Source organism: Electrophorus electricus, chromosome 17 (assembly GCF_041902795.1).
Source record: "Electrophorus electricus isolate QZ-2024a chromosome 17, ASM4190279v1, whole genome shotgun sequence".
Taxonomy (NCBI): Eukaryota; Metazoa; Chordata; class Actinopteri; order Gymnotiformes; family Gymnotidae; genus Electrophorus; species Electrophorus electricus.
Window position 1 is genome coordinate 5,328,379 of NC_137513.1, and position 26,788 is coordinate 5,355,166.

At 43.2% G+C, this 26,788-nt stretch overlaps 1 protein-coding gene across 1 annotated transcript; it reads right to left on the reverse strand.

Moving 5' to 3' along the window:
- Nucleotides 1-26,509, reverse strand: rpa1 (replication protein A1). Its single transcript, XM_026997733.3, has 17 exons — nucleotides 26,324-26,509; nucleotides 25,483-25,530; nucleotides 24,351-24,429; nucleotides 23,382-23,490; nucleotides 22,952-23,040; nucleotides 22,671-22,751; nucleotides 21,499-21,610; nucleotides 21,281-21,383; nucleotides 21,118-21,186; nucleotides 20,522-20,714; nucleotides 19,746-19,882; nucleotides 18,767-18,915; nucleotides 11,666-11,795; nucleotides 6,149-6,325; nucleotides 4,730-4,837; nucleotides 4,317-4,403; nucleotides 1-896 (listed from the first exon to the last, which is right to left on the reverse strand). Exons 1-17 carry the CDS (start codon nucleotides 26,354-26,356, stop codon nucleotides 792-794), a joined length of 1,809 nt encoding a protein of 602 aa, XP_026853534.2. The 5' UTR covers nucleotides 26,357-26,509; the 3' UTR covers nucleotides 1-791.
- Between the last annotated feature and the right edge of the window lie 279 nt (nucleotides 26,510-26,788).

Consider the following 26,788-nt stretch of genomic DNA (forward strand, 5'->3'; position numbering starts at 1 on the left):
TCAGCTTCCCCAAACTACTTTATTTCTTGTGTTGGTCAAAACTTAGGTTTTCTAGAAAACAAAAGAAGAATATCTACATAAATAGAGTGCATCTGGGAGGGGCAATTGAGTTTAAATGTGTATGCAGGATTGTGTGCAGGTGTATTGGTGTCAAGCAGCGGAGTGTGCGTGTGCTCTTATCACGGCTCCGCAGAACCACGCCAGGCATGCTCTCGGAGACGGAAACCTAGTGACTGGACTGCTGAACCAAAATGCTAGCAAAGGCCAGCCAATTCCCTTCTGCCACCAGTCGACGTAAACAGACACGCAACGATGCATGCATGCGTGCACACTGAGCCCTAGCCAGCCAGCCAGCCAGCCTGCCTCTACTCCCCTCCACTCCCCTCCCCAACCCCTCCTGCAAAAGCCTTCGCTCAGTACCTCCTCCTACCCACCGCAAAAATGTCAGCAGTTTCTAATGAACTGCCCACTGTCCCATCTAATTAGGTCAAATGTAGGGGGAAATGGCATGTGCTAAACTACAGCGCTCTTGCTGCACTGTGTGTGTACACGCACGCACACACGCACACACGCACACACACACACACATATATATATATGAAAAGGCATTTCTTTAGCATGGTCAAGAAGCATTAGCAGACTTCAGGACACAAAGTAAGAGTATTAATTTGGTCACACCAAGGGAGCACAGCAGCAAACCATGGACAGTGCACACTGTACGTGACAAGTGTAGCTGTGAGCATGAGTAGTGGGCGGGGGCGGTGGGGCTATCGCCCCGGGCAGCCGCACGCCTACTGCACCGCGGCCTTCCTGATGGACATGATGAGCCTCTTGCTGTACTCCTTGTGGTCCACAGGCTTGGCCTCTACCACGGTCACCTTGATGCGCGATTCATCCTGTGGGAGAGGAGACGAGTCAGGGCGAGATTGGCACAACGGCAGCCGCCAATCCATGCAAGGAAGTTGGACGAGCTGAGGCTAGGGCGTGTCGGCACTGCGACCACATCTGTGAACAGAGCTCAGCCTAATTACCTAGGTGGCCTGTCAACAAACTTTTTCACAAGCCTAGCTCTGCTCTGACTGTTGTGGGATGCACATTTTGGGAAAGGTTTTCTCTCACAAAAGTGCTATTCGGGCAGGTGTGAGTATCCTGTGCCTTTTCCCTCCAATATAAAAAGATTTGAAGAAATGACTCCAGGTTATTTTAATCCTAGCCAGATGTCAGTAAATATTCTGTCCTGTGGGAAAGGTGGCTTTGCATTTCTCCCTCAAGCATGGAGGTGCTTGAGCAATTTACTTGCTCTATATTCGGACCACATGCACCAGCTGCTCAGATCAGCAGACCTGCCCCAAATGTAGGACTTCAGAACACTTCAGGTCCAGACTCAAAGCTTTGGTAGCTTTAGGTTCTACATCATGTATGTAGGCTGCCCAATTTCAACTCCAAATTGTTACCCGTGTAGTTATATTTAATATCAATACAGACATTTTGCACTGAACATTTGTATAGGATTACAGAGACATAAGTAAGGAATTTAGCCAAAATCAAAGTCTCTTAGTTTATAATGGCCCTAGAGAAATAACGGTTAATTAATATTTAATGCAGCATAAGAAATGAATACATTTCATATTATGCATGGATTTTGAGAAGACACTCCACTCTCTGAAATTTATAACAAGATTTCTTATCCCATGCAAATGTGATCAACATAAGAGGCCTTGTAACAAAATTACATTATGGACCTGCCCAGAAAAATAGTCCCATCTGAAAACTACTCAAGCAGGAGGGAGCTCTGTGCTTTAGTTCAACCCAAAGACCTGTGACTGCTCAAAATCGTGTTCTCACTGGCCTATGAACGCTGCACACAATTCAAAAACTACACTCGAAAGCCTGAAATGATTAGTTTCCCCACCATGGCACTTTGATACATCATAATTCCATTCTTTCCATTAAATTAACCTACACCCAGACCTGTGACTTACACCAGAACCTGTTTTAATAACTAGGAATTGTAATAATAGCCAGTTGCCATTTGAGAAAGACTAACCCCCTAAATCTTTAGCAATATTCCAGGTTGGTGTGACATCACTCACACCAATCATCAATATCGCAAAAACTAATCATCAATATCGCAAGCCCTGATCAGAAACCAGGCACTTCCTGCTGGAGTTTTGAAGCATGCATTTGAAAACATGGCACAGGAAGGGCTAGAGGAACGCAGTTCGTTAGTGACCTAGTCATAAATCTCATTTCATCTCTTACGGCCTTTTTCTCACTTTTCCCCAAATGTATTATAAATTTGACACCTGCAGACAAAACGAAACCGTTTCAGTGACTGTAAAAAGCCCAGGTGAAACTATACCGCCACTGTCTTAAACAATTTATGCCTGCTTTTAACTCCAGACCTGACATTACAAAGCCAGATTTTGAGTCTGTTTGAAAGGGACTTGAGCAGCTCTCTCCATCATCAGCCAGCTGCTGCCATAAAAGTGGCTATTGCTACTTTTACCACACTGAGTGAAAGTCTGTATAAAGTAATACATTTCACAGAACATCAACATTTTAAAACAGAATTAAACAAAAGTAACCGCTAGAAATTAATATAAAAATTACAGATAGATAACCAACCAACCAAAAAAAATGGGGAGTGTGAAATGATAACTGGATTCTAAAATAACTGTCTACTTATTAACCAAATAAAAATATTTGACTGGCCGACGGTATAAAGAGGTCTCTAGGTTCTCCAGCTGCTGCAAAGAAAAGAAAGCACATTACTCCTGCTTTGGCATCAGTGCACTGTCTCCCAGTTCATTAAGAGTCCAGTATGGGCTGGCTTTGGTGTTCTTCAAAGTTCCAAATGGACTTGCACCTGCCTATGTTCTAGAGATGCTTCCTGTGTGCGCTGCTAGATGGTCCCCAAGACCAGCCTGTCAGCCTCTCCGACAGTCCCATGATTTCGGCACGAGTTAAAGTTGGTGCGAGCCTTTTCTGAAGCTGCACTGAGACTTTGAAACGCTCCACTGGCCGACGTCCAACGTTTGCATCAGCGGCGTCTGGTTTTGAATGCAAGCTTAAAGCATTTTTATTGATGCAACTGTTCAAAGTGCTGCGTGAGGTCTGTGTGTAGGGATGTCAGTATTATCAGGCGTGTGTAAAAGAGTACGATAAGTGGGAACAGGTGGTGTGACAAACTTGCTCATGCTTGTAAAGCACTTTTACAAATGTTTAAATGTGCTACATAAATAAAAACTTTCTAGAGCCAGCAGAACTGCTCATAAGAGGACGTCAACCTTGTGAGACCAGGTACTGAGAAATGCTATTTTAATTTGGTCATTTTTTTAATGATAATCTGGAATGCCACCCTGCAGTGAATGTTTTATCTGAACGAACGGATTTATAAATGCCTGCCAGTTGTCTACTGTTAGATGGTGGGAGGGTGTTCCTCACCAGACTTTGTGTAGCTCCTGTTTATCCTGCTGTATCCCTCATGACATCTGTATTATGTCTGGAACTGTACAGCCTAGTGCTGATCTACTGATGCACTTCATTTTAAAATTGCATTTAATGAAAAAGCCATTTTTAAATCCATACAGGCTACCTACTTTTAAAATGAACAGGCCATAAATATTTTGATGTACTGTTTATGCAGAGGTAAAAGTGATGACAGGTTTGCAGTCCGATTCCATATAACTGAACAATGTGCCTCCAACTATGCTATGGCTGAGAATCTGGATATTGACAATACTGAAGATGCTTACAAATTTCCCTGAAGGACAATATAAACCTTATTAGAGAGAGTCTCTCTGATACCTTGCACTCTGGATAAACCGATTAAAAAGAATCCAAGCTATACTCTACACTCGAGTTATATTTGATATAGAGGCAGCATACAATTGTGAGCTGCAGAACTCTGTTTACAGGTATTAAAATGACTCAATATGTCCACTCAGCATGGAGGTGGGCTGTGCTCTCTCTGGTAGACATGTGACCTGTGTTGATGTGTTAATGGAGTTGTGGAGAGAGAGAGAGTTGTGTGTGGGTTCCAAGCCTCCAACTCCGCTCCGCCGTGGAACAGTTTTTTTTTTTAAAACACCACAACAGAAATTACCCAAACTAATCTGTCCCAGAACACCCTCCACCCCCCTGCCAACAACAACTTTAACTACACCGTCTTAAGATTTAGGGGTTGAATACACAAATAAGCTATATGACAACACAAAGAGAGGGCTGCATTTCCAAACTGAATAGCAAAGAGGCGCCATCGTGGAGTAATATACATATACACACACACACGACCCAATTAGGGCTGCACTCACATTGTAGGTCTCCAACTTCACTCGGTTACGGAAGACAAAAGTGTTGAAATTGGCGTGCTGGAAGACCTCGTCAAAGGCAGCCTCGTTCTGAGTATGGACATGAAAGAGAAGAGATCATATTTTATTGCGAAGCAAAAGGACGTAGTCATGTATGAAACTAACTGGAAGCGGCCCAAGACCAAACACTTCTCTTTAAAAAAACACCCACCACCACAACGAGATCTTATAAGATATGCTGGGTTTGTGTGCCTTGTACATGAATGTGTCGCAGGCCTAAAATTGGGTCACGATGGACCATCGAGATTACTGGCCCATCCTTGAGGCCATGCTTTTATGTACCACAGAGCGAGTGAGCAAGAGACTCAAAGAGTGTGTGAGGTAGAGATGGAGGAAGGGGGGGTGCAATCCCTCACCGAGTCCTTGAGTTGGCCAATATAATCTGATTTTTGGCCAAGGATGGTCTCGGCGCTGTCTTGAAAGCACGTCACCCACTGGTTGTCTCCAAAATCGGCAATGTTTACCTGGAAAAAAAGCAAGAGATTGCACCGAGTCACTCAGCACACACAAAAACACAAACGTTTAATCCACATTTGAGTGGTTTAATGACCCATTAGACAACACCACCTCTGAATATAGGTATTGTCAGAAGAGCACATTTGGCAGCGAGACTGAGCGCGGGCACACACACACACACACACACACACACGCGCGCACACACGCGCACGCACACACACACGCACGCACGCTTTGACTGTGCCACGCTGAGCCTAGATGCTCATGCTGGTTGGAGAGGGAAGCAAAACAAAAAAAGGAAAATCATCTTATTTTACTCGTCTGGCTGCAAGAGCAGAGCTAGCTGACTAAACGAGCTTTAATATTTTAGTGCTTATATTTTCTACAATTATTTTGCAGTCTCGCTGAAGGGACAAAAAGGAAAAACAACCAAACAGACAAAAAATAAATAATTAATTAAATCGTAAAACAAAACAACAAAAAAGCAACAAGAAAGAGGGAGAGAGTAATTAACAAAAATCAATACAAACCAAATAAGAGCGAATTTAAATGGTTTCAAAATAACAAATTCTGCAATCGGGCACCATGGATTACTAATCTAATGACTATCATATCAGAAATGACTACCATGGGCAAACTGGATAAAAGAAGCAACATCAAAACAGAGGTATGATTGGGGGGGATATAAAAAGACACAAGCGTCACCAAAACCAAACAAAAAAAGAGAACTCTGAGAAGGACAGGTACCGACAGACATCAAGAGAGAAAACTGTCAGAAATACCAAAAGGTGGAGACATGTACTGTTTCAAGGACAAGTTCAGGTACAGGGAGAAGCAAATGTACCAAAATTTTAAATTGGCTGCACAACACCTTTCTCAGCTCGTCAGGGTCCAAAAAAACGAAACAACAACAAAAAAATATATACAAAAAACACATACACAAGTATATTTGAGGATATTTTACAATTCAATTTTACAACTCACTTGTTGGGGAAAGATTTATCATAAAGCTAAAAGTTGGTTCTTGCTTAGCCTCATAGTTCCAGTGCAATGAAATAAACCAAAACCATAAGTCCAAACAAGTCTTAGCAGGTTGACAGCATTTCAGGTAAGTGGAGAGGTTTGAATTTCAGCCTGTGTGTGTGTGTGAGTGAGTGAGTGAGTGAGTGAGTGAGTGAGTGAGAGAGAGAGAGAGAGAGAGAGAGAGAGAGAGAGAGAGAGAGAGAGAGAGAGAGAGAGAGAGAGAGAGAGAGAGAGAGAGAGAGAGAGAGAGAGAGAGAGAGAGAGAGAGAGAGAGAGAGAGAGAGAGACTGACTTACGGAGAGCATGAGGCGATATTTGAAGTCAGGGAACTCTTTGTCGCACTTCTCGCAGCGGAACATGCCGTTGTGCTGGTCCACCACCTTCTTATTGCAGTCTTTACTGGGACAAGCCTGGTACAGGCAGTTCTCCTTCCGCATGTACACAATGGTGCCGATGCACGTGAAGTAATCTGCCTGGAGAGAGAGTCAGCGCACATCAATGAACAGAGCAGACAGCGTCACGCAGCAAGACGGGCTTAAGAGTGGAACGCATTTAATGTAAGCACGAGAGTATGCTATTTACTGTGTTACATCAAAAGACTGCACCCTCATTTCCATAATGTTACAGCTTCCTCCATTAATCAAACATCTAATAAAAAGCCTGGTTATACATAAATTTGTGAAAATGTAGGCAAGTGCCGCACATTTAAAAAATGACCATCAATCTGCTGCCTAAATGTGAGTAAGAGAAAATATTAACTCGAGAGCTAGTTAAGAGGCGACAGTCAAAAGGGGGGAAAGCTTGTGAACCCGAGCGTGGCTCTGGAATAAGAGCGGAGCACCTGACGGGGATGGCAGGGTGTCTGAGCTAAATGACTGTGGGAGAAACCAGCCACAAGGCATCAGGAGGGTCACCGCCAGGACCAAGGGGAATTACTGCTGCTTGTTCCCTTACCTAACCATAAGTGGCTGTAGAATGAGAGATGGCCATAGCCCGGGAGAGAGAGAGCGCGCGAGAGAGAGAGAGAAAACCAATGAGGAAAGGGAACAACGGGGGTGGATGAGAGTCAGCTTAGAACAATGTGCTGTTTAAAACTCAATTCTGAACCTCTTAACAGCGTAAGCCCGCTCAGCCACACAGAGGACATGGTGTCCTGAGGGAGAGGCGTGGGTGATGGGTATGGATGACTCTACTGCTGAGCTTCAGAACGGGAAGGTGTGGCAGCCACCGCAGAGCAAGGCAAGCAACAACCCAAGCTCCTGTGGGACTGAGCGGAGTTTAAATTCATCCAGCGGACACGAGAGAGCACGGAGAGGTTTGCTTTCAAATACATGTACAAATATCTCCTTCATAACCAGGCGGAGTTGAATCGTTTTGTAAAAATCACTTCTGTAAATATAAGCCAGGGACAAAAACAGTACACGTGACCATTAGTAACATACAAATGCTGCACGAAAAGGAACTTTAGGCCTGTTTAGACGGTCATGTACACGAGGCCTGTTACAAAAGTTTTAAACCTTCAAGTTGTGTGTGTAAAGGGTAGGGTGATTGGAGGGGGCATTGCTTCCATAATTGATTTCTTTCGTAGGTGGCTTACTGCTGACCATTATGTTGCTACGCTTTAGGATTCTGACCCCAATTAACTTTTAGGAGTGGCGGAATCGATATTGTGTCAAATAAATGTAAAGCACCCTGGGAAGTGATGAGTGACAATGTTAGGAGTCAGGGGTTGGGTGGAGGGCCCAGCTACTCAATAAACAGTCTCCCTTTAAATTACTGTCATTTCACTTGCAGGGAAAAATTATCCCTGAACATTTCTGCCTCTCTAAAACGCCATAATTAATCAAGTGAATGTCTATGTAATTATCTTTTCATTCGCTTTACTGCAAAAGGAAGCCAAAGGCATGGGGGCATGGAACACTGCCGTTGGTTGTAATGGCTGCACTTTTGCACCAATGAGAGATTCATTTGATGGTTACGATACAAATTGTACTACATTTGCACTACAATGACTCCAAAGGAAGCTAGCTGAGTGTTAATGACTTGAAAGGAAGCTAGCTGAGTGTCAGGAGGCCAAAGCAGCACTGTGGCAGTGGTGGATGAGGCTACAAAGAGTTGGTGACAGGCGCAGTTAATTACGGCGGATGAGCTGAGTGTGTTCAGAGACCCGACCTTTTGACCCACTAGAGCACGAGTGCATGCAGAGAGCTGCGTTGGCATGCGTGAGCGAGAAGGAGACCGTGACCGCGAGCAGAGCAGGAAAGGGGCAAAAAAGATGGACGAAGAAAGGCACGGGAAGCCAGGGGTTTCATCAGCCTGGGCCTCCGCTACTCTAACAGGCCAGGTGATGCGTGCCACCTGCATCCTCCTCCCAAGAAGATAGCGATGCTCATGACAGTTCCCAGCTCTCCAGGTTGGGGTAATACAGATGTTCCCATCCTTTTACCTAGGAGGAGGGTGTGATGGAGTAACCAAACAGTTACACCAACTGTTCAGTTAACTTCTCGTGATTAACACAATCCAGGCCCGTATTTGGCTTTGAGGGCCAGATTCAAGTACTGCTGCAATATGGGTTTAAGGAGTTCACAGCCATGCAGCAATACAAGCTGCCAGTCACATACTCCCAACACCCCAAAAAAAACCCAGAAAGCCCAGAGAAGGAGAGGCTCTGGCTTGAGGCTTCTCCCCTGTGCACACTCCAACTTGTGCTGAAGAAACGCTACAGAAAGGATTCATCCTGAGAACCACAGAGGTACTTTTGTTCTCTATAAACGCATCAGTAAGACTCAGAGACGCCTAAACAGACCTTATTCAGCAGTTTTGACAGAAAGAGCATACACAGTATGTGAACTGCTTTTAACAGAAATATACCCCGCATCTTTTGGGATTCCATACTGTGAAGTCAGCGGTGGTCAAGTAACTTGGGGTTTTTAAGGAAAGAAAGAGCACACTAGCAAAAAAATACATAATAAATAGACAGACACTTTTTTTTTTTTTTTTTTTTTAAAGGAATCCATGAAGTTATATGTTTTCAAAGATGACAGCCAAAACAAAGCACAGGGCTACCAAAAAAATTTTTTATTTCCATCACAGTCTTAAAGTGCTTTTGGGAATTTCATGCTGTGTGTGCTCCTTATTGTATGGGGGTGGAAGGGTTGGCACAAAGAAATGAGATGTCCACGATTTCATGAAATGCATGAAATGCATCTGACATCAAAAACCAACACAATCTGATATTTTCACAATAGCATTAGGCACAAAATGAGTATGACTTAAAAACTCAGAAATGACAACAGCTGACGAAACAAGGCCCAGGACAAGCGTAGTTGTCATGGTAGACGGATACATTTGCTAACAGTTATATAATAGGCATCTTATGGTATAACTCAACTTATTTAATTGGAGGCTTATATAATGGGTGATAAATGGGTTACATTAAGTACCCATACCTGATGCAGCACATCATTTTCAGAGCTACATGAAAAACCAAAGCAAAAACAAAAACAGATGCCCCATTTTCAATTTCGGCAATACACATACTCAACTGTGATTACTGCTGGTGAACAGTCTCTAACACCCAATACGGAGTAAATGGATTACAGCATTTCAATTTTTCCATTAGCACCTTGAGCTTCGACTTCAAGCAAGCCCCTCACTGTGTGCTGCCTAACCTGTCATGTTTAACCACAATGCTTTGCAAAGAACATTCAAAAGATATGAGAGGAGTCATGCAAGTGGTAATGCCATCAATATCACAATACATGCGTCTCCTGTGTGTGCAATATATCTGTATTCCACTTCATACAAACGTTTATGAATATGCCTGCTGGAAACCCGCGAATGACTTCTGAAAGTGTATGATCTGTGATGGCGTGGGACGCAACACATTGTAAATCAATAAGAAGGTTGAACTTAAAAGAAAAGCACCCTCATTGAGAATTCATGAGTATTAAAGTGAGACTGACTTTTTAATTTTGATCATTCAAAAAACCATTTGGGAGCAACAGTCTGTCACCCAGTGTCTTGGGGTACTTCCTTTTGCTATAGTTGGTCCATCAATGCAACTCAAGTGCCCCCCCAACAAACCTTCGGAGATCTCCAGTACGGAAACAGCAGAACCTAGCTCAGTCTTCTTTAATAATTCAGCTCGAGTTTATTTAAAAGGGAGCCCCCATGTTTCATTCTCTCCCTTCACTCTGATACTGGGAAGCTTTATTCTGCTCGTCTCCCACCGCTGATGCTTCTCTTTAACAGATCACTTCTCCGTTCTGCACCTGATGAATCCCCCACACTCTTTACACTTTTGATTGAGGTTCATCTAAAGCAAAGCTGTTCCCTAGAGGGGAGCCCCACCACTGAGATTCGCACTCAGATACCAGTCCTGCCGCATGCTGTTTGCAGCCAGGGCTCCTGGAGCGTGGCACAGGCTCTGCGCTTGTACAAGGAAGGAGGGACAGGATTGCTCCAGTATTCTCCCCTGGGCCAGTGACGCACTAGCCGTTCAGACATTTTACGCTGGCAGAAGGCGGCTGGCACCTCGTATTCACAAGTGCTAATGGTTAAAAAAAGGGAAGGAAAAAAAAAAAAAAAGAAATGCAGCGCAGTAGCTGAGGCAACACAATCAGACTAAATAACCCAAACCAAAGGGTACTTATATTTACATATAAACATCTTGCTTCAGCGGGTGTCAGCACAGATGCCCTCACTGCTATAACTCAAATAACATTCAATTATGTGGAACTTCAGGCACAGATCAGTGGTCAGTTAAGATTAAATGTGTGATATTTTCAACCCACTCAGCAGTGAGTCTCCGCACTGCAGTGTTACTTTAAAAAGGCCTACCATTGGTAAATAAAATCTCAGTCAAAAAGTCATTCTTGAGAGAAATTTCACATGAAACAAGAAAAGGTCAATTTCCTAACAGTGTATACACGTTGATAAATCTGGTCAAAAATGAGGAAAAACAAAAATCAAGGATATATAACAGCCAATGGCAATTAAAAAGCCATATAACAATTGATAGTCAAATCCTCTGTCTGAACTTTCGAATTGGTAGCATAATCAAAAGGGAAAAGAAATGAGCATCGGGCCTTAACAACGCTCTCTGCAACATTGTGACTGCAGCGATGGGCAAATCCTGCCGACAAGGGCAGAAGTATTATGCACCTTATTTGAAGTATAATCTCTTAATTATAAAACTCAACAAATTGAGTCCTGCTAATCTGTCCTCCCCATCTCGGCGATAAACGTGAGAAATACTTAAGTGTATACAATAGGAAGGCAAGAGGCAAGAAGGGCACCGCGTTGTGATTAATGAGCAGGAATGGATCGAGCTGTAGATCAGTGCCTCTCCTTATTCCACACACACACACACACACACACACACACACACACACACAGTGAAGTCTAACTGACTGCAAGCAGTCACTTGGACAAATGGAATGACAAACACCTTTACTCCAGATTGCTTTTACAGGGGATGTTAAACTTCAGGGGCCATTCACTCATTTTAATATTCTAGATTACCTGTTTTATAGAACACATTTTTCTGAATTTTCATAACCAATGCATTAGGTAGTCTTAAAAAAAAAAACAAATCAGTGCAGGGCACCAACGTTAGCTTTTGCTTACACATTCTCTGGTTTAAGTTAAATGGTAAAGCAGGTTAATGTTCATTGCGTATATTAAAGCTAAATGTTTATCTTGTGTTCTTAACAGTCAAACATTCTAACTACTACATTTTAAGGACATGCGACAGCTTCTTGCACGGAATGAAAATATTCAGGGAAAAAATAAAAAAACAAACAACTCACCTTGTCGCCATGGCCCAGGTGCTCATTTTTGACATCTGCCAGGGTCTTCCAGTTGGTGGGACCACCACCTCCACCTCCCCTCATCTCTGTCATGGACTGAGCATCTAGGGCATGGCCCTCTTTATCATACCTGTGAATAAACACAAACACTGCAGCCAGTTTCCAATAAATAAATAAATAAATAAATAAATAAATAAATAAATAAATAAATAAATAAATAAATAAATAAATACATAAATAAATAGAGTCAGACAGTTATTTCATAAATGATATTAGCTTATCTATTCAACTCAGTTGAAGGCCTGGCATTTTAACGGCGCGACCAGGGGAGACAATATCAGAACCGCAATAAAAAGCCATGCAAGCGGGTGGGCAGGCGGCCCTAACCGGGGAGAGGAGAGCTAAAAACAGCAGCGACAACGGCAGCAGTGGGGCTACTTGCGAAATGAATCAACAGCGCGGGGACGGCTGAGTGAGATGGGGTCAGGGTTGCGGCAGCGAAATCAGAAACCCATTTTCGCGGAGCGCTTTGGGGGTGCTCTAAAGTGGCTGTGAGGAAGGAGAGCACAAGACAGTGGAACAAAGCACACTCGGGTTGGAACAGTGGGGGAAATCAATACAGTGGTCTAATCTATGGGCTGGAGGGCCAGGACGGTAAATATGGAAGGTGGGGGTGGGGGGGGGGGTGTTCTGTTCTGGGAGGCATGACTAATTGAAAATATCCTCATTAATGAGGAAGCAGGCAGGCCTGGCATGCAGGGTCCTGCCAATTTCACCTCCCTCTGAAAAATGGGTTTAATTCTGCATCTTGGCACAAGGTCCGTCATCTGCACTCTCTCTTCCGCCATGTTAAACGAGTTTGCTTGTGTTTGTAATGGGCTAAATACAATATACATACCGAACTGAAAATCATCCTACATTTGATTAAAAAAGGCTTACTGCCTTTAAAAAAAAAAATGGGTGGGGGGTGAGGTGGGGTGTCACATAACAGCCTCATAACTGAAGATTTGGGAATAGAAGATCATGAATTCCTACAAGCCAGAGGTCATCTACAGTACGGTTACAACTCTTACAGTTAAAAGGTATAAATACAGTCAAGATGCCTCATTTATAACCAACAGTCAGATGCTTGGATTTGACCTATAAAACCCAAAACAATCTCTTTGAATGAAACGGCAAGGTCTCAACCGCACACAGGAAGGAGCTGACCCAGCTGTACACACGGAAGCCTGAGCGGGGGCAGAGTTCGAAGAAGCAGGCTGGCAGGAAGGACGACAGAGGGACAAATTGGAGCCGGCGGCCGCGTTCGGGCGCTCTGATGACAGGCAAGTGCTCAGTGCGGCATGTCTGCAATGTCGAACTGACTGAGGGAGACCACAAGTGGTGGTGGAGGGGACTGGACAGAGAGCCACCAATCACGTCAAGAGAGGAACAAACACGGCAGGACAGAAGCGCTCTTATGACACGGCACACGCCAAAACCAGCAGTCGAACACACACGGGGGAGGGTGGACGACGACAGCAGCAGTGCCATGACAGGAAAGCATAACGACACACCCGCTATATAATCACTGGGATTCAATGGGAACTCTGCAGTTAACAGGGGCGGACATAGAAAACAGCTGCTCTTGGAAGTGAACGATTAGTGACCTTTTCCAAGGGTGCTGAGATGCTGGATAATGCTTATTTGAAAAAGGACGCGTCGACAGACTGCTCTCAACAACTTGCCCTGGATTCGTCCACCCACAGAGGTAGTAGCACTGCTACAGGGGGGAATTAGCTCGGAGTTGAACTGTCAAACTGACTTGAGTTGATCCAAACTACAGAGAAGAGGAGCAGGAACAGGTTTGAACCCTACAAACAGAGTCATTAGTCAAAGCAACTGGCAACCAGCCTGGGCAGCAACATCTACTCAATGACAGTGACCGACTGGAGACAGAAAAAAAGCCATCAAGGAATTTCTTCATAATTTGGTAGGCTGCTACACAGCATCATCTAGTTGAGAAGGGAAGACATCTCAGAGACTGCAGAAAGTGGCACCCAAGTTATCTAAAACAGAAGAGCACTTTACATTAAACTCTTCAAAATACGGCATCAAATACTGAACTTGGAACGGCAGCACAACATGCTTCTGTTATCTAACACGCGGGCCCACTCGCCTCTTCCACGCACTGTTCAATCAATGCGAGAACCTGCAGAGGAAGCAGACAGAGCAAATGTACTGGGTGGATGTTTGGGTTTTAAAAAAGCATTTTATTTTGGCACAAAACTGTGGCCATACTTTATTGTGTATGACACCAAATCGACCGTGATCAATTCTAACATTCCGAATCGGCTGAACCGCCACCTTTAGATCGATGCAACATGTAGCTTTGGTGTATTTACACAGTTCTGCGTCGTTAGCTCTGGGCCTTCCTTGAAATTGCATGGCAATGATTTTCGGAAGAGACCAGTTCTCTCAGTTGTCCCATCACCATTATGAATCCTCAGTTATAACACGTGCAGAAATGGCCCCCATATCTCTGAAGTAGACAGATCTCTGAAGATTTCTTTAGCTGCTTTATGTTTAAGGAAGACCAAATCTTTTGTCTACTGAATGGCAGGAAAGGGGCCACATTAAAAGCTTGCAGAGAAACTTCAAGATCAAAAAAGAAAATATCCTTAGTCTGGAAGAAAACATCCAAGCTATATCACATGCACTGAGGTGTGTTTTTCAGTTTGAATGTTAATGAGCAACATTGTTAATTTGTTTATTATTTCATTTTGGTGGAGGTGGGGTGTCCCCCCCCCCCCCCCCCAAAAAAAGTTAAGGAAATCAAATCATATTAGTCGAATATCAATATAGCCATTAGTTACAAACATTGAATATGCCTGTATTTATGTACCCAGCAGAGAGCAGGAGAGACTGAAAATGACCATACTAGGCATGAATGGCATTCATGAACAGGAAGCATGAATGGTACTGCTAGCAGAACAGCATCAAGTCCATCAGACCTGTGACGCCATCTAATGGAAAGCTGTGGACCTGCAATACAGTAGCTTCACGTTACACTACATAACACGTTTCCAGGGTAAGTCCTAGTGCCAACACAGGACCGTCATGCCCTACAAAACAGTTTGGTTTGTCAGACACGGAACGCCGATGCAATGAGATCAACGCTATGGCTTTTCATCGCAGTGGACGTGAAAGACTTTTTAATTATCTTTTGACAGATCAGCAACCCAAGCCGAAAACCAGAACCCTCATGAGACAGAGAAACGCTTCATCAAGTGCAGCATAAAGCAAAACACTTCCATCGATGAAAAAGGGCACTGGTTAATGAACACGAAGGGATAAGCAGATGTAAACCATTAAGCAAATACTTACATTCAAAGTTTAAACTGATCAAAGAAATCAGTCATTAATTTGAATGACATATTACTAACGTACAGTTATAAAAGTGGAGCCACAGAGCTGATATTTAATGCTCGGAGCGAAGCAATTTTATGTAAATCCGCCGTCATTTAAAAAGGCAGCCAGACTCATCCGACACCACTTCATGCACTGTTACACAGCTCCATCAGAGTAACGGCAGGAAAGTTCTACATTAATGACACCCAGCAGCGATGCATCTACACAGAACATACACACTGGCTTGAGAAAACGGCATGTTTGCCAGCAGTGTGATTAATCACAGGGAGATTAAAGCAATACTCGGCCTCTCTCGGAGCAGCATAAAACACTCAAGTGTCACAGCAGACCCTCAGAGGCTGGATCCGAAGGCCTAGGAGATTTCGCTCCCTAGTGAGAGTCACGTGATCCCTGTTTAACTGATCAAAGCCACACATTCACTTTAAAAAATTTATTTAAAAAAATGCACTACTAAAAACAAACAAAAAACACCACCAGAAGATCTCTGCTGAAACAGAAAATTGGTTTATGCCCACATGGATACGCCACTGAGAATAGCAATGAATCAGGGCAGGTCCTGTCAATTATGATTGGCACGATACAAATTATAAAATGAAGTTTCGACATGGCGGGTAGAGAGAGAGCACTGCATATAAAGAATCCGATACGAGCCATCAGTTTGGTGGTGAGGTTAAGGCTCTGTCCGTTACCTCTGCACGGCTAATTGACGCAGCCTACAGTCAGCCTCTGAGCCTTCTGGAGACAGGCCAGCCAGCCAGCCATGCACCGTGTAACCGTCCAGCATTTAATAGCTCATTATCCCTGGGCCCCCATGTGAAGAGAGGACAGCAAAAAGACAGGAGAAGCTAGGGGCTCCGCTCCCTGTCCAGCATCGGAGTGGAATGCGTCCCCCAAGCTCCATAACCATAATTAACACTGCAGCCCAGACGCCTGTGGCTCACATGGTGTGGGGTGATGGACGTGCAGGATCTCAGAGCCGCGTGAGCGCAAAGGAGCGAGGGAGCAGGCAGAGGTCTCACGCTGCAAGCGTGGTCAGAGAAGCACGGGGTATTCGGCTTTGCCCTGCGATCGGTTATGTTCCACTGCCCTCATTATGCAAATGAAACCATAGGACGACACTGAAAATAACTCCCCCACAAGCTACGTAAAACTAGGTTTTCACTACATTTCAGAATGCAAAAAGGATACGGGGGGGGGGGGGACTTATATTTGCTGGCCTATTGGCTGCTTTCATTGTATTGCCCCCAGGAAGAGAACCTTGAGTTATTGGGAGGTAAATAAATGACGCATGCTGGGTGGAATTAATCAAACGTCCAGGCGGAAAAGGAGATGTCCGCCTTTATTTTCGACCTCAGCTCTGGATGTTGGCTTCAGTATCAGAGTCCGCAGGTGGAGGGACAGCTTCATCAGTGAGCAGCCAAGCCACAGCCAAAGTTAAGACTGGACAGGGGAACAATATTAACGAGGGGCTGGCATTCTTTCTTGTTTATTTAAACTAAAATGATTATATTATGGATGTTGTTATTCACAAATTGAACTATTAACCAGTTAAATCAATGTCAATGCATATGCATTATATATATATATATATATATATATATATATATATATATATATATATATATTTACATATACACACATACACACACACGTGTGTGTTATGTTTAATAAAAGTATCGATGGTAATCAATGAATCTATTTAACAAACTGATTTTAAATGACAATGGCCACAAAGAAAACATAAAAGGAATGAGCCTTCAGAGGCTGCACATTAAACATTACCAGTCAGTGCAGTAGGTTTTCAATTCAGCCATCACTGATTAACAAAATTCTTTATGACACTCAAGAGACTCATCAGTTTTATAGACCAAGTTAACACTACTCATACGATCCTATGGTTACCTATGGAGATTGAACATACCCAAAATTAGTCAAATAAATAAATAAATAAATAAATCAAATGGGGGCAATTCACCATTTTCTACGATGTTAAAAGAACAGCAGCAAATTATTAAAGTACCATTATTGAAGTCATTAACAATGACTCAATTCAGTGAAGCGTTTAACAATGAACCAATTTCAGTGTCCCGCTACCTTCATACCCTGCTTGGCTCCAAGCTTAACCTTAGCCTCTGGAAGAGAGGCTAAGGAAAAAAGAAATAGTGATGCTAGATAGTGAACAGTACATTGAAAAGCAAGGAGAATTCCCTGCCATTCAAGAGCAGGGAAGAGAGCACTGCAGCTCTGCACTGTAGCTCTCCCATGGGTGCCGTTTCACAAGCAGCCATTCAATTTGAATTATTAAACGTTTAAACACTACACAGTCATATCTCTAATTTCAACAACTTACATCATGCAACTATATAGCAAAGACTCTCTTAGGCAGTATTGTGAACAGAACATGAAATACCAGGCCTTCACACAACCTGCTTGTTTATTCCTGAATATGGTAAACACTGTGTCCCTTAAATTGAGCAATAAATAACCGAACTGGCAGGCGAAAGCAAGGGTGAGAAATGCTGAAAATATAAGTCACAATGTTTTTCAATTCCTTTTGCAGGGGTGGCCAATAAAGGGGTCTTTAAGGAGTATGCAGGCCCCTGCAGTCCTGTCAAGGAGGCCAGCCTTGAGTGTGTGGTTTTACCCAGTCCTGCTCCCCATTTATCTGGCACACACATACACCTCCACCACTGCACCAAGCACACTGTTCCAATTCTCTGGCATCAAATCTACAGAATGAAAACAGAATGGTCATGAGAGACCATGTACTGTTTACCGGCAAAAACCTTAGCATGGGATTAATGACTCTCTCCCATCCCCGCTGATTGAGGAGCCCAACACGCACTCTCAGATGCAGCTAATCTTGCCATCAAAGTTATGAGCATGCTTTGGTTCCTTATCTCTGCGCATCCCAATTCCCACAAGTGGTACGACAAAAATGGCTCTAACAGCTGTTTCTTCAAGAAAGTGTAGCTCTCTGTGTTGAGATATTCATTGTTAGATTCGAGAGCACACACCCTACATTGATCAGGGCACAAACCAATAACACTGGGGGAAAAAAAACCAAAAAAACCCAATATATATTATTGCTGCTACCGTTACTTTGGATCACTACCTTACAGAAGTCATGCAGTTATTTATGAACTTTAAAGGTGCTACTGACAGCATCTTTCACAACAGTTTGAGGAGATCATTTAAAAAGGCATCTTCACCAAATGTCGTTAAAACAGCAGTGGTTCAGTCTCTACTGGAAACACCTCCCCCCACACACCCACAAACCCATCCCCGAAAACCTAGCATAAAAAGAACTTAATGGCTTCCTCAATGAAAACACAACTTCAAGCTGGTTTTAGAAAAGGTCAGAACACTGAAACAGATTGCTTAAAAGCAACAAATGAAACCTTTTGCTTGTTTCAAAATGGATTAGTTCCTTCATATATTTCAGAATGCAAGGAATGGCGGCATGGATTTGGAAAACAAGCATGAAAGATCTGCACACAGTATACAACACACATTTTGTAAATGTTACCGAAAACATAGGACAGTGCATTTAGTGTTCCGCCACTGTCCAAACTTGGTCGAAAGGCACCATTACTGGCTTTACAAGGCAGCTGAAAACAGGTCTTTATCTTATGAATGCAGAGTTCGTTACCTTGGACATTAGTGTCATGTAATGCATGAGTCACTCACCAGCCTCTCAGCTTGTATGCCTCGGGGATGTCGGGGTTGATCATTACAGTGCTGCTGAAGAGGGTGGAGAGGGAACGCCCTCCGAAGTCTGACAGCTTGGCACCCTTTATTGCCAAGATGGGCTGCTCGGTGCCATCAAACGTCTCTGCCTGGAGAGGGTTGGACAGGGGGTGAGGAGAGACACAGAGAGACAGAGACAGAGAGAGACAGAGATACACAGAGAAAACAAGGATATCAGCACTTGCAAGGTCCTGTAGACTTTTCTTAGACCAAACTTAGAACTGGATCAGAGAGGGATTCCACAGACATGGCAAGTAATTGCCATTCTAATTGTTGTTTATGCCTCCGCACATCTAAGCTTTACCAAGCAAATCCCTTGCAGAAGGGTGTCGGGCAGGCAAACAATAAGGCAAAGTTGTACTTGTCAGGATGAAAGAGGTTGTGTGGGTTTCCTTAGGTGCCACTGATGGAGCTACACACACCCTTAATGTACACAGCATCTTAAAAAGACAAATCACAACTCTTACCTACTATAAAGAAACATAATACCTGGAACATTAATGTGTGCTTAAATGATATAATATCAGATAAACCAAAAAAGTCCCATTTGGATCTTGTGCCTGTGCTCAGAAAAATAACTTTGGGCTATTCATATGCAAGGCGCAGTAAATGTCTCACAAACAGCATTATTTTTTTTACATAGTATTCTCTAAGCATGTAGAAAGCTGATTATTATTATCCAGTATCAACGCTAAGGGGATGGCTAGCTTTGAGCCACTGAAAGCAAAAAATAGCAGAAACCCCAAGACCCCAATAACAGTATCTGAGTCTCAGGGAAAGCCCAGGGCCATGTCCCAATAAGAAGGCATTCTCTGAAAGGCAAAAAACCAATACCAGTGTACATTATGTTAACAGAGGTGCTGACCTCACTTCCAGTGCCCACACAGCTCAAACGCATCAGTGGCAGTGCAGGACTCACCTCTGTTCCCCACATGGTGACCTGGATGACTCTGCCAGACATGTCCATCAGCTGAATGTTCCTCTTGGACACCTCACGGCTGTTTTTAGTTGTGATGCGAGTCACATCCTCCACGCTCTTACACACCCCGATCACATCTGTAGATGGAGAAATGTACTCAGGAGGTGCTTCACTCAAGTTTCTTATTACACTGGCTGACTGGGTTTGAGAGGAACTATTTACCCACTTGGGACACCCAAATAATACTTTATATACTTTAGACAACTCTGACACATCGGCCTGTCTGCGCCATCGTGCTGCAGCCGCCCTTGCTGCGAGTGTCATCCAGAATTACATGGCAGCCCTTCACTGCTCTTACCTGCCTAACCCCAGCCTGTTTATCTAATGCCTCCAGGACTCATTTAAGCGCCATTAACGGTAATTCACCGTCGACACCAGAATCGAGAAGGCTTTGTGAACGAAGCCTGCCCTGCTGCACCTTACCCCACTCCTGCTGTCATTACCGTAACTACTGTTGTGCTTATTACCGCCGTGTTCCAGCGGTAGCAGTCGGCCGCCTCCTCCCCCAATAAGGGACACAAAGTCAGTCTGCGCCAGTGGTTACTGCTGTGCCCCATTTATTAGTACCACGTTTCTCACCGCCCCTATAAATAACCACAGCCTCCAAGGCAGGCGCAGCACACGTCTTGCCCGGGGCATCGGGGAGGAGCAGTGACTCTCCACTGCTGCCCAGTTACCTGCCTTCGACATTGATGATCACCAGCACATGGACTCACCCACGATGGCGTCCTTATCCCTGGCCTCCAGCTCGCCGATGGAGACGAAGTCGCACTGCAACATGGGGACATCATGGCTGTCGTCACAGGGAATGATTGTAGAGTCGCCGTTCAGGGTCATCTCGTAGTCGTTCTTCAGAGACGTGTACTGTTTGTTGGCGATCTTCAGCGTGCCCTTGGAGATGTAGTATACCTGTGGCACGGAGGGAGGAATGTGAGCGCACGCCCTGATGTGACCAGCCTGTAAGGCCACTTACACCTGATAAAAAGAAGTTTCACATAAGAGCAACCAATGTTCAAAAGCAAACGTTTGAAGCTGAAGGATCACACTGTCCTGCTGGGAGACCGAGAGCATGACTCAGCAGTGAGACATTCGCATGTTTCACTAGGAATCTTTTGGTTTGCTAAGAAAGCTGATTTAAAAAGAAACATGCACAAAACTAAACTGTTGTCTTGCAAATTCTGACTTTGCAACAGTTATCAAAAAAACTGATAAGCTGCATTTTTAAACAAAGATCTTTCATTTTTCAATTCTATGCATCATTACCTGCTTAAGTTATCAATTAACACCACTTCATGCTAAAGTAAAACATTACCTTCCCCTGTTCGATAAGGGAGAAGAATTTATCCACCTCCTGATTAAAACCGGTCACTCTAATCTCACCCTGCAAAAAACAAACACCATCAGTGAGCAGACACAATCTTGAAAACCCTCCGAACTGACTTCAACGTGGGGCCCAGGAGGTTCCTCTAACTTACGCTCTCATCCACTATCTCCATGGAGAAGAGCTTCCCGTCTCCCCGAGAGTTGCTCCAGGTGCGAATGGAACTCTTGTTAGTAACCCGCGCTCGAATGGTCCACCTACGGGTACAGGGGATTTAGCTCATAAACAGAAACTCCAGATTAGCACAGATTATCTTGCGCACACAGACGCCTGCCGGAGGGACAGGGAGTGAAGACAGATGTGCCCACTAACTTTGACTGGTAGGGGTTGAGGCTGGCGATAGGCACAACTTTCGAGGTGCCCCCCGGTGTGCTGGGCATGGGCTTCTTCCCGAAGTCACGAGCGGTGCCTCTGCTCGCAAGGCCTAATGAGAGCGGAGCCGAAGGAAAGAAAAAAAAGAAAGAAAAAAATTATAAATCAGTGAAGTGTGCAAGGACTAAACCCGAATGAGACAGCCCAAGTTAATTAACCATCCACTACACTTGGCAGGGTTCAAAAGCTCAAAAATAATGACACTGTGACTGGCCAAACCTCAGAAAACATCTTAAACGTGCTAATGGTAAGGCTATGAACCTGCGTTCAATGTGTCTGAATGTTGTCAGGATGTCTGTTTAATTCGTTGGCTGGCAATTCTTAAATATCACATAAAACCATGTCATGATGCTTTACACATTAGATCTGCACAATACAAAATGTCAGACTTAATTGTGAGTCACTAAATAGCTATTCAATTGCCCAACATCCATTCAGTAGAAAAATTAGACTGCACACCCAGATACTTGATGTTAATGAACTCTCAAAACCCAAAAATGTGTCAAACTGTCAACAAAGTATAGTGCTTTAAAAACTAAGTCCATTTAAAACAAAGCATAAAATGACAATGAGAACAAAACTACTGAATTTAGGCTTCTGAGCTGTGTAAAGACCCCTGCCACCTGCTGGGCAATTGCGAGAATGCACAACGTGACCTACATTACGCAGCCAAACATGGGGCTGCTTCCTTGAGCATAAATTTAACCTAAAAGACATATGAAACTATTATACCATATTATAAATAGGAGATAACAGATTAAACTGAAATATGTAATACTGCATATTAAAGGACACAGCTAATGTAAATAATTAACATTGTATTAATACATTTAAATAACTGTTTGGGGTGGCCTGAATACCCTTTTACAATTAAGTAATTCACATAATTAATCCTATTATGCACCTTCACTATAGTCCAAAATATATTCAGCAACTAGCAATACTGCGTTAATACTACATAACGCTGTAGCACAAATACACCAATTGGTGTTGTGTAATATTCAACAAACTGACAACAGGGCTACAGGCCAGTGTTAAGAACAGAGGGTGCAAACATTGAAATGGCTCAGGCGGCCAGTGCTGTGAAGCGAGGAAGCTGAAAATGTCTTTACCGCCACCCCCATTCTGGGGCTGCAGATGTCGAGCCGAGGGTGCAGGGGCTGAAGGTGCAGACTGTGGAGCCTTTGACTGTCCTGCAGGACCCAAACAGAGCAGGAGAAAAAAACCTGAGTGAAATTTAAAAAGCGGGAAACTCCACGGGTGGCTCTTTTGAGGAGCATCCAAAGCTGAACACCAAGTGGACATGTGCGATGTGTAGACGTGCAACAGAAGACAATGCAACATCATCTTAATGTCAGTCCTTCTGCATTTTCAAATGTCAGGAGTTACTTACCCTCTACATAAGGAGTTGGGTCTCCTATTTTCCCAGGCACCTGATCAGCAGGCTTAACGACCTCCATGTCCAGTATAATCACCACAGGCCTGTGGCACACAATCAAGCCATGTTGTGAGTACAAACACGATACTTTAAGACCCACTGAAGCAACAAAGTACAACCTTACGACATCCATGAATCTGAAGAATTCGGACTAATTTAAATTAGTATTATTTTATTTATTTAAATAAAAACGCATTAAATGTATATTTCATATATTTGCATTTTTTCACACCACATTTCCAGCTACTTAGATACAGACAGTTTCTACTGTAGCCAGTGTCCTCTACAGTAGGAAGACATGTCATTATTCATGTTGTTAACCACTCAATGTCACGCACAAGGACAACACAGAGCAGCAGGTTCAGAGAAAGGGACAGGCCCTTACCGCCCATCCTTAAGGACGTTGGTGACGCTTCTTTTCAGCAAACACACACAGTTGGGAGCCACCAGGTTTTGCTCAGCCAGGGAGTTCAGCTGTGTGGAGAGCATGAAAGCTGTGGACAAGAGAAAGGAACCCCACCATCAAGCCTGTGAAAAACAGATTACCCTTAAGGGCAGCACAGTGAGCTCTGAAAATGTGCTCTTGGCACCCACCTACAACCTGGTTACTTCTGTGATAAGGAATTGAGGTGCACCACAGCCATGCTTCCTGATGGGTAATGAGATCGCCCCATAACTTATTCCTGAGCTCGAATGATATAAACATTTTAATCCCCACCCCTTGCTTTTTGATCATTTTGAACCCAATTCATCTACACTGCCCTGTCTGCTGGCTGATGTGTTAATTCTGGCACCTCTGTACAAAATGCAATTCTGTGCTCAAGCAAATTGCTATTGCTCTGCCAAATACTACGTGTGGGGAGAAGCACCCATTCAAATTCAGGTTAATCATGAACATCATGTAATCATTTGTAAAATAAGCAAAGGTTCTCATGATGATATCTACAGGACAGCAATTTAATTCTCTGTAAAAATGAAATGGGAGTAATGATATAGCAGATATCAAGGAACACTAATATTGAGCACAAAACATTTACACAAAACAGATGTTCAGATTTCCTTTCCTTCAACACAAGATCTGATGAGAACTGATGGATATCAAAAGTCACCCATCCCATTTTTAACAAGAATTTTAAATGCAGGCATGACTTGGTATGAGGGTATAGGAGCATGACTTCCAGGACATGGTATGAGGGTATAGGAGCATGACTTGCAGGACATGGCATGAGGGTATAGGAGCATGACTTGCAGGACATGGCATGAGGGTATAGGAGCATGACTTTCAGGACATGGCATGAGGGTATAGGAGCATGACTTGCAGGACATGGCATGAGGGTATAGGAGCATGACTTACAGGACATGGTATGAAGGCCGTCACTCATCATGAGTCGAAAGCGGACTGGTCCACTGCCCCCTTCAATCTTCCGAATATTCTACAGACAACAGAAAAGATTTTGGACATTTTAAAGAAGTTTTTAAGTTACTGATCTCAGCAAGTTGGCAATCTGGCATTAATTAAGTAAAACCAATTAATTTAAGCTTTTTTAATCGCATTCTAGTGATAAAATTCTTAAATTTGGTAGCTGATTTTGGTAAATTTGATAGTCCGATTTATCCAGGAGATTGGAGGCTTTCATGTTACTTCTGCTTTCACATAACTAGCATGAAACCCTCCATATCAACAGAATGACATCAGTAAATATAGACCTCTCATAGCAATGCTTTATGAACTGAAAGCTGATCAGCATATGTGTTTACAGACAACCTAAATATGTTGTTTTCATGCGCTGGTTTTCAGGCTGAGAACATTTAGCGCAAGAAAGTCTACAACAAAACCATATTAAAATGACCCCAAAACTAAAATGATACATGACTTCAGGTTTGTGATAACAGAACACTAACTGGTTACACCATATTTTAAAGTTGTGTAATTTATATATATGCAAATTAAAATTTGTGTTAAAAATGATAACTACATAATTCACTAAAAGACTTGACCTTTAGACCTGTAAATTATGTTTATGATGGATTAAATTATATACAAGGAAGGAACTTGGAACCATGATTACATATTCCAAGCATGCTTCCATTGGCAATTTATCATCTCAAACCCATGGCCAGTCAATACAGCAAGAAATCGATCATTGTTAGTATCACACTGACTCCAAACTGCTCATACATTGCTTGTAGATTATGTCCCTTTGAGATTTTACGGCAAGTTGAGTTAATCAATAACATTAAACTTCCTGGAGATTTATAATTGGTTTTAAAATAGTGGCTAAACAAAGTGTTTGTTTTTGCTTCAATTTTGTATATACACATTGTAGACAATGTTATCAATAAAGTGTTTGTATGTTAAGATCTTGTCCACTATCTTGTTTTGACAGCAATTAAAAATGCTGACTTTTCAATCTAGCCAATGCTGGAAGAATTTTTAAAAATCTACATGCTGCTTTTATTTTTTTTTAAACAGAAAAGATACTTACAACCAATTGAAGGACTGGGTTGGTGACATCATTACCTTTGGTCAGGGCCTTGAAATGAAAGAACAGATCTTTAATAAAATCTTAACCTAACAGGAACAAGACACCTTTATAATGGACTCATACTGACAATCCGTACGGACTACAGAATATATTAGCCAGAGCCGCTGCCATCTGATGGCCATACCTGTCGATCATTAAAAAAAAAAAGGTTCTCTTGCTGATGGGTACTCTTAATTTAAAGACCTGGGTCAATGTTGAATCTAAAGTAACGCCTAACGCCGACCTACACTTGTACAATCTAGCTACGTTTACGAATAACAGTAATAAATGCGGCGCCTGCCCACTCCAAAGTGAACGCGGCCGTGTGTGCCAGCTATCTTAGCTAGATTAGGCTAGCTAACCAGCTGGCCATTTCCAGTAGTAAAGGGCACGTCAAAACTGATGTTTACTGCTCAGAAAACTAACCAACCAACGCAAACTCGTTAGCTAGCTAGTTATTATCGCAATGTTAGTCTGCAAAAATAAGCATTTTTACTCAACCACAAAGCTCTTTAGCTAGCTAGGTCAGCTACTCGAACCAATAATACTGTCCGCTAGCTAGCCGTAACGTCTGTTGGTCATTTGTTTCCATGTTAGCTAACCTAACGTAATGTCCTTAAATCACTAGGTTACCAACTTATTCAGACAAAAAACAAACATCTCCAATATGAACAACCATTTTTAACTAGTCACAAACAGCTAGCTGGCTAGCAAGAAGGTGAGGAAAGCCTTAGCCGAAGCACTACGATCACGGCTTTCGACCATTTAAAAACACTTCACTTATTTCTGTCCTGTCACACACCTCTATCGCGCCCTCGGACAACTTAACAGCCATGTCTGTCCGAAGCGTGTCTTGGTTTTGAGAGTAAATCTCCGTTAATGTTGTTGGCGACAAGATTATTATTTTTTAATCCAGCAGCGAAAACAACACGCGCGTTACCGAGCTCGAGCACCGTGGCGCCAACTTCACTCAAACGCGCGAAAAGTGCAGGAACTAACGGCATCACTTCCGGTCAGGGCCGGCGAGGTTATCCACTTAGCTTACCTTCTCTTAACAGGAATAGGTATGTCTAGCTGACACTATAGATTATACACGTTTTACTCTACGTGTGCTTGGGGGACGCAGTGGGAGCTCAGTTAGTTACATTATTAGTAATCAGAAGGATGCCAGTTCAAGGCCCACCACTGCAAAGATGGCACTGTTGGGTCCCAGATCAAGCCCCCTAACCCTTAATTGCTTAAATTGTATAGTCAGTTATAATTGTAC

Coding starts and splice junctions, on each gene's coding strand:
- rpa1 (XM_026997733.3), bottom strand. CDS start 26,356: ATGGCTGTTAAGTTGTCCGAGGGCGCGATAGAG. Junction 25,531..26,323: donor TGTCCGAGGGCGCGATAGAG/GTGTGTGACAGG, acceptor TTTCATTTCAAG/GCCCTGACCAAAGGTAATGA. Junction 897..4,316: donor TGAAGTTGGAGACCTACAAT/GTGAGTGCAGCC, acceptor CCTCTCCCACAG/GATGAATCGCGCATCAAGGT.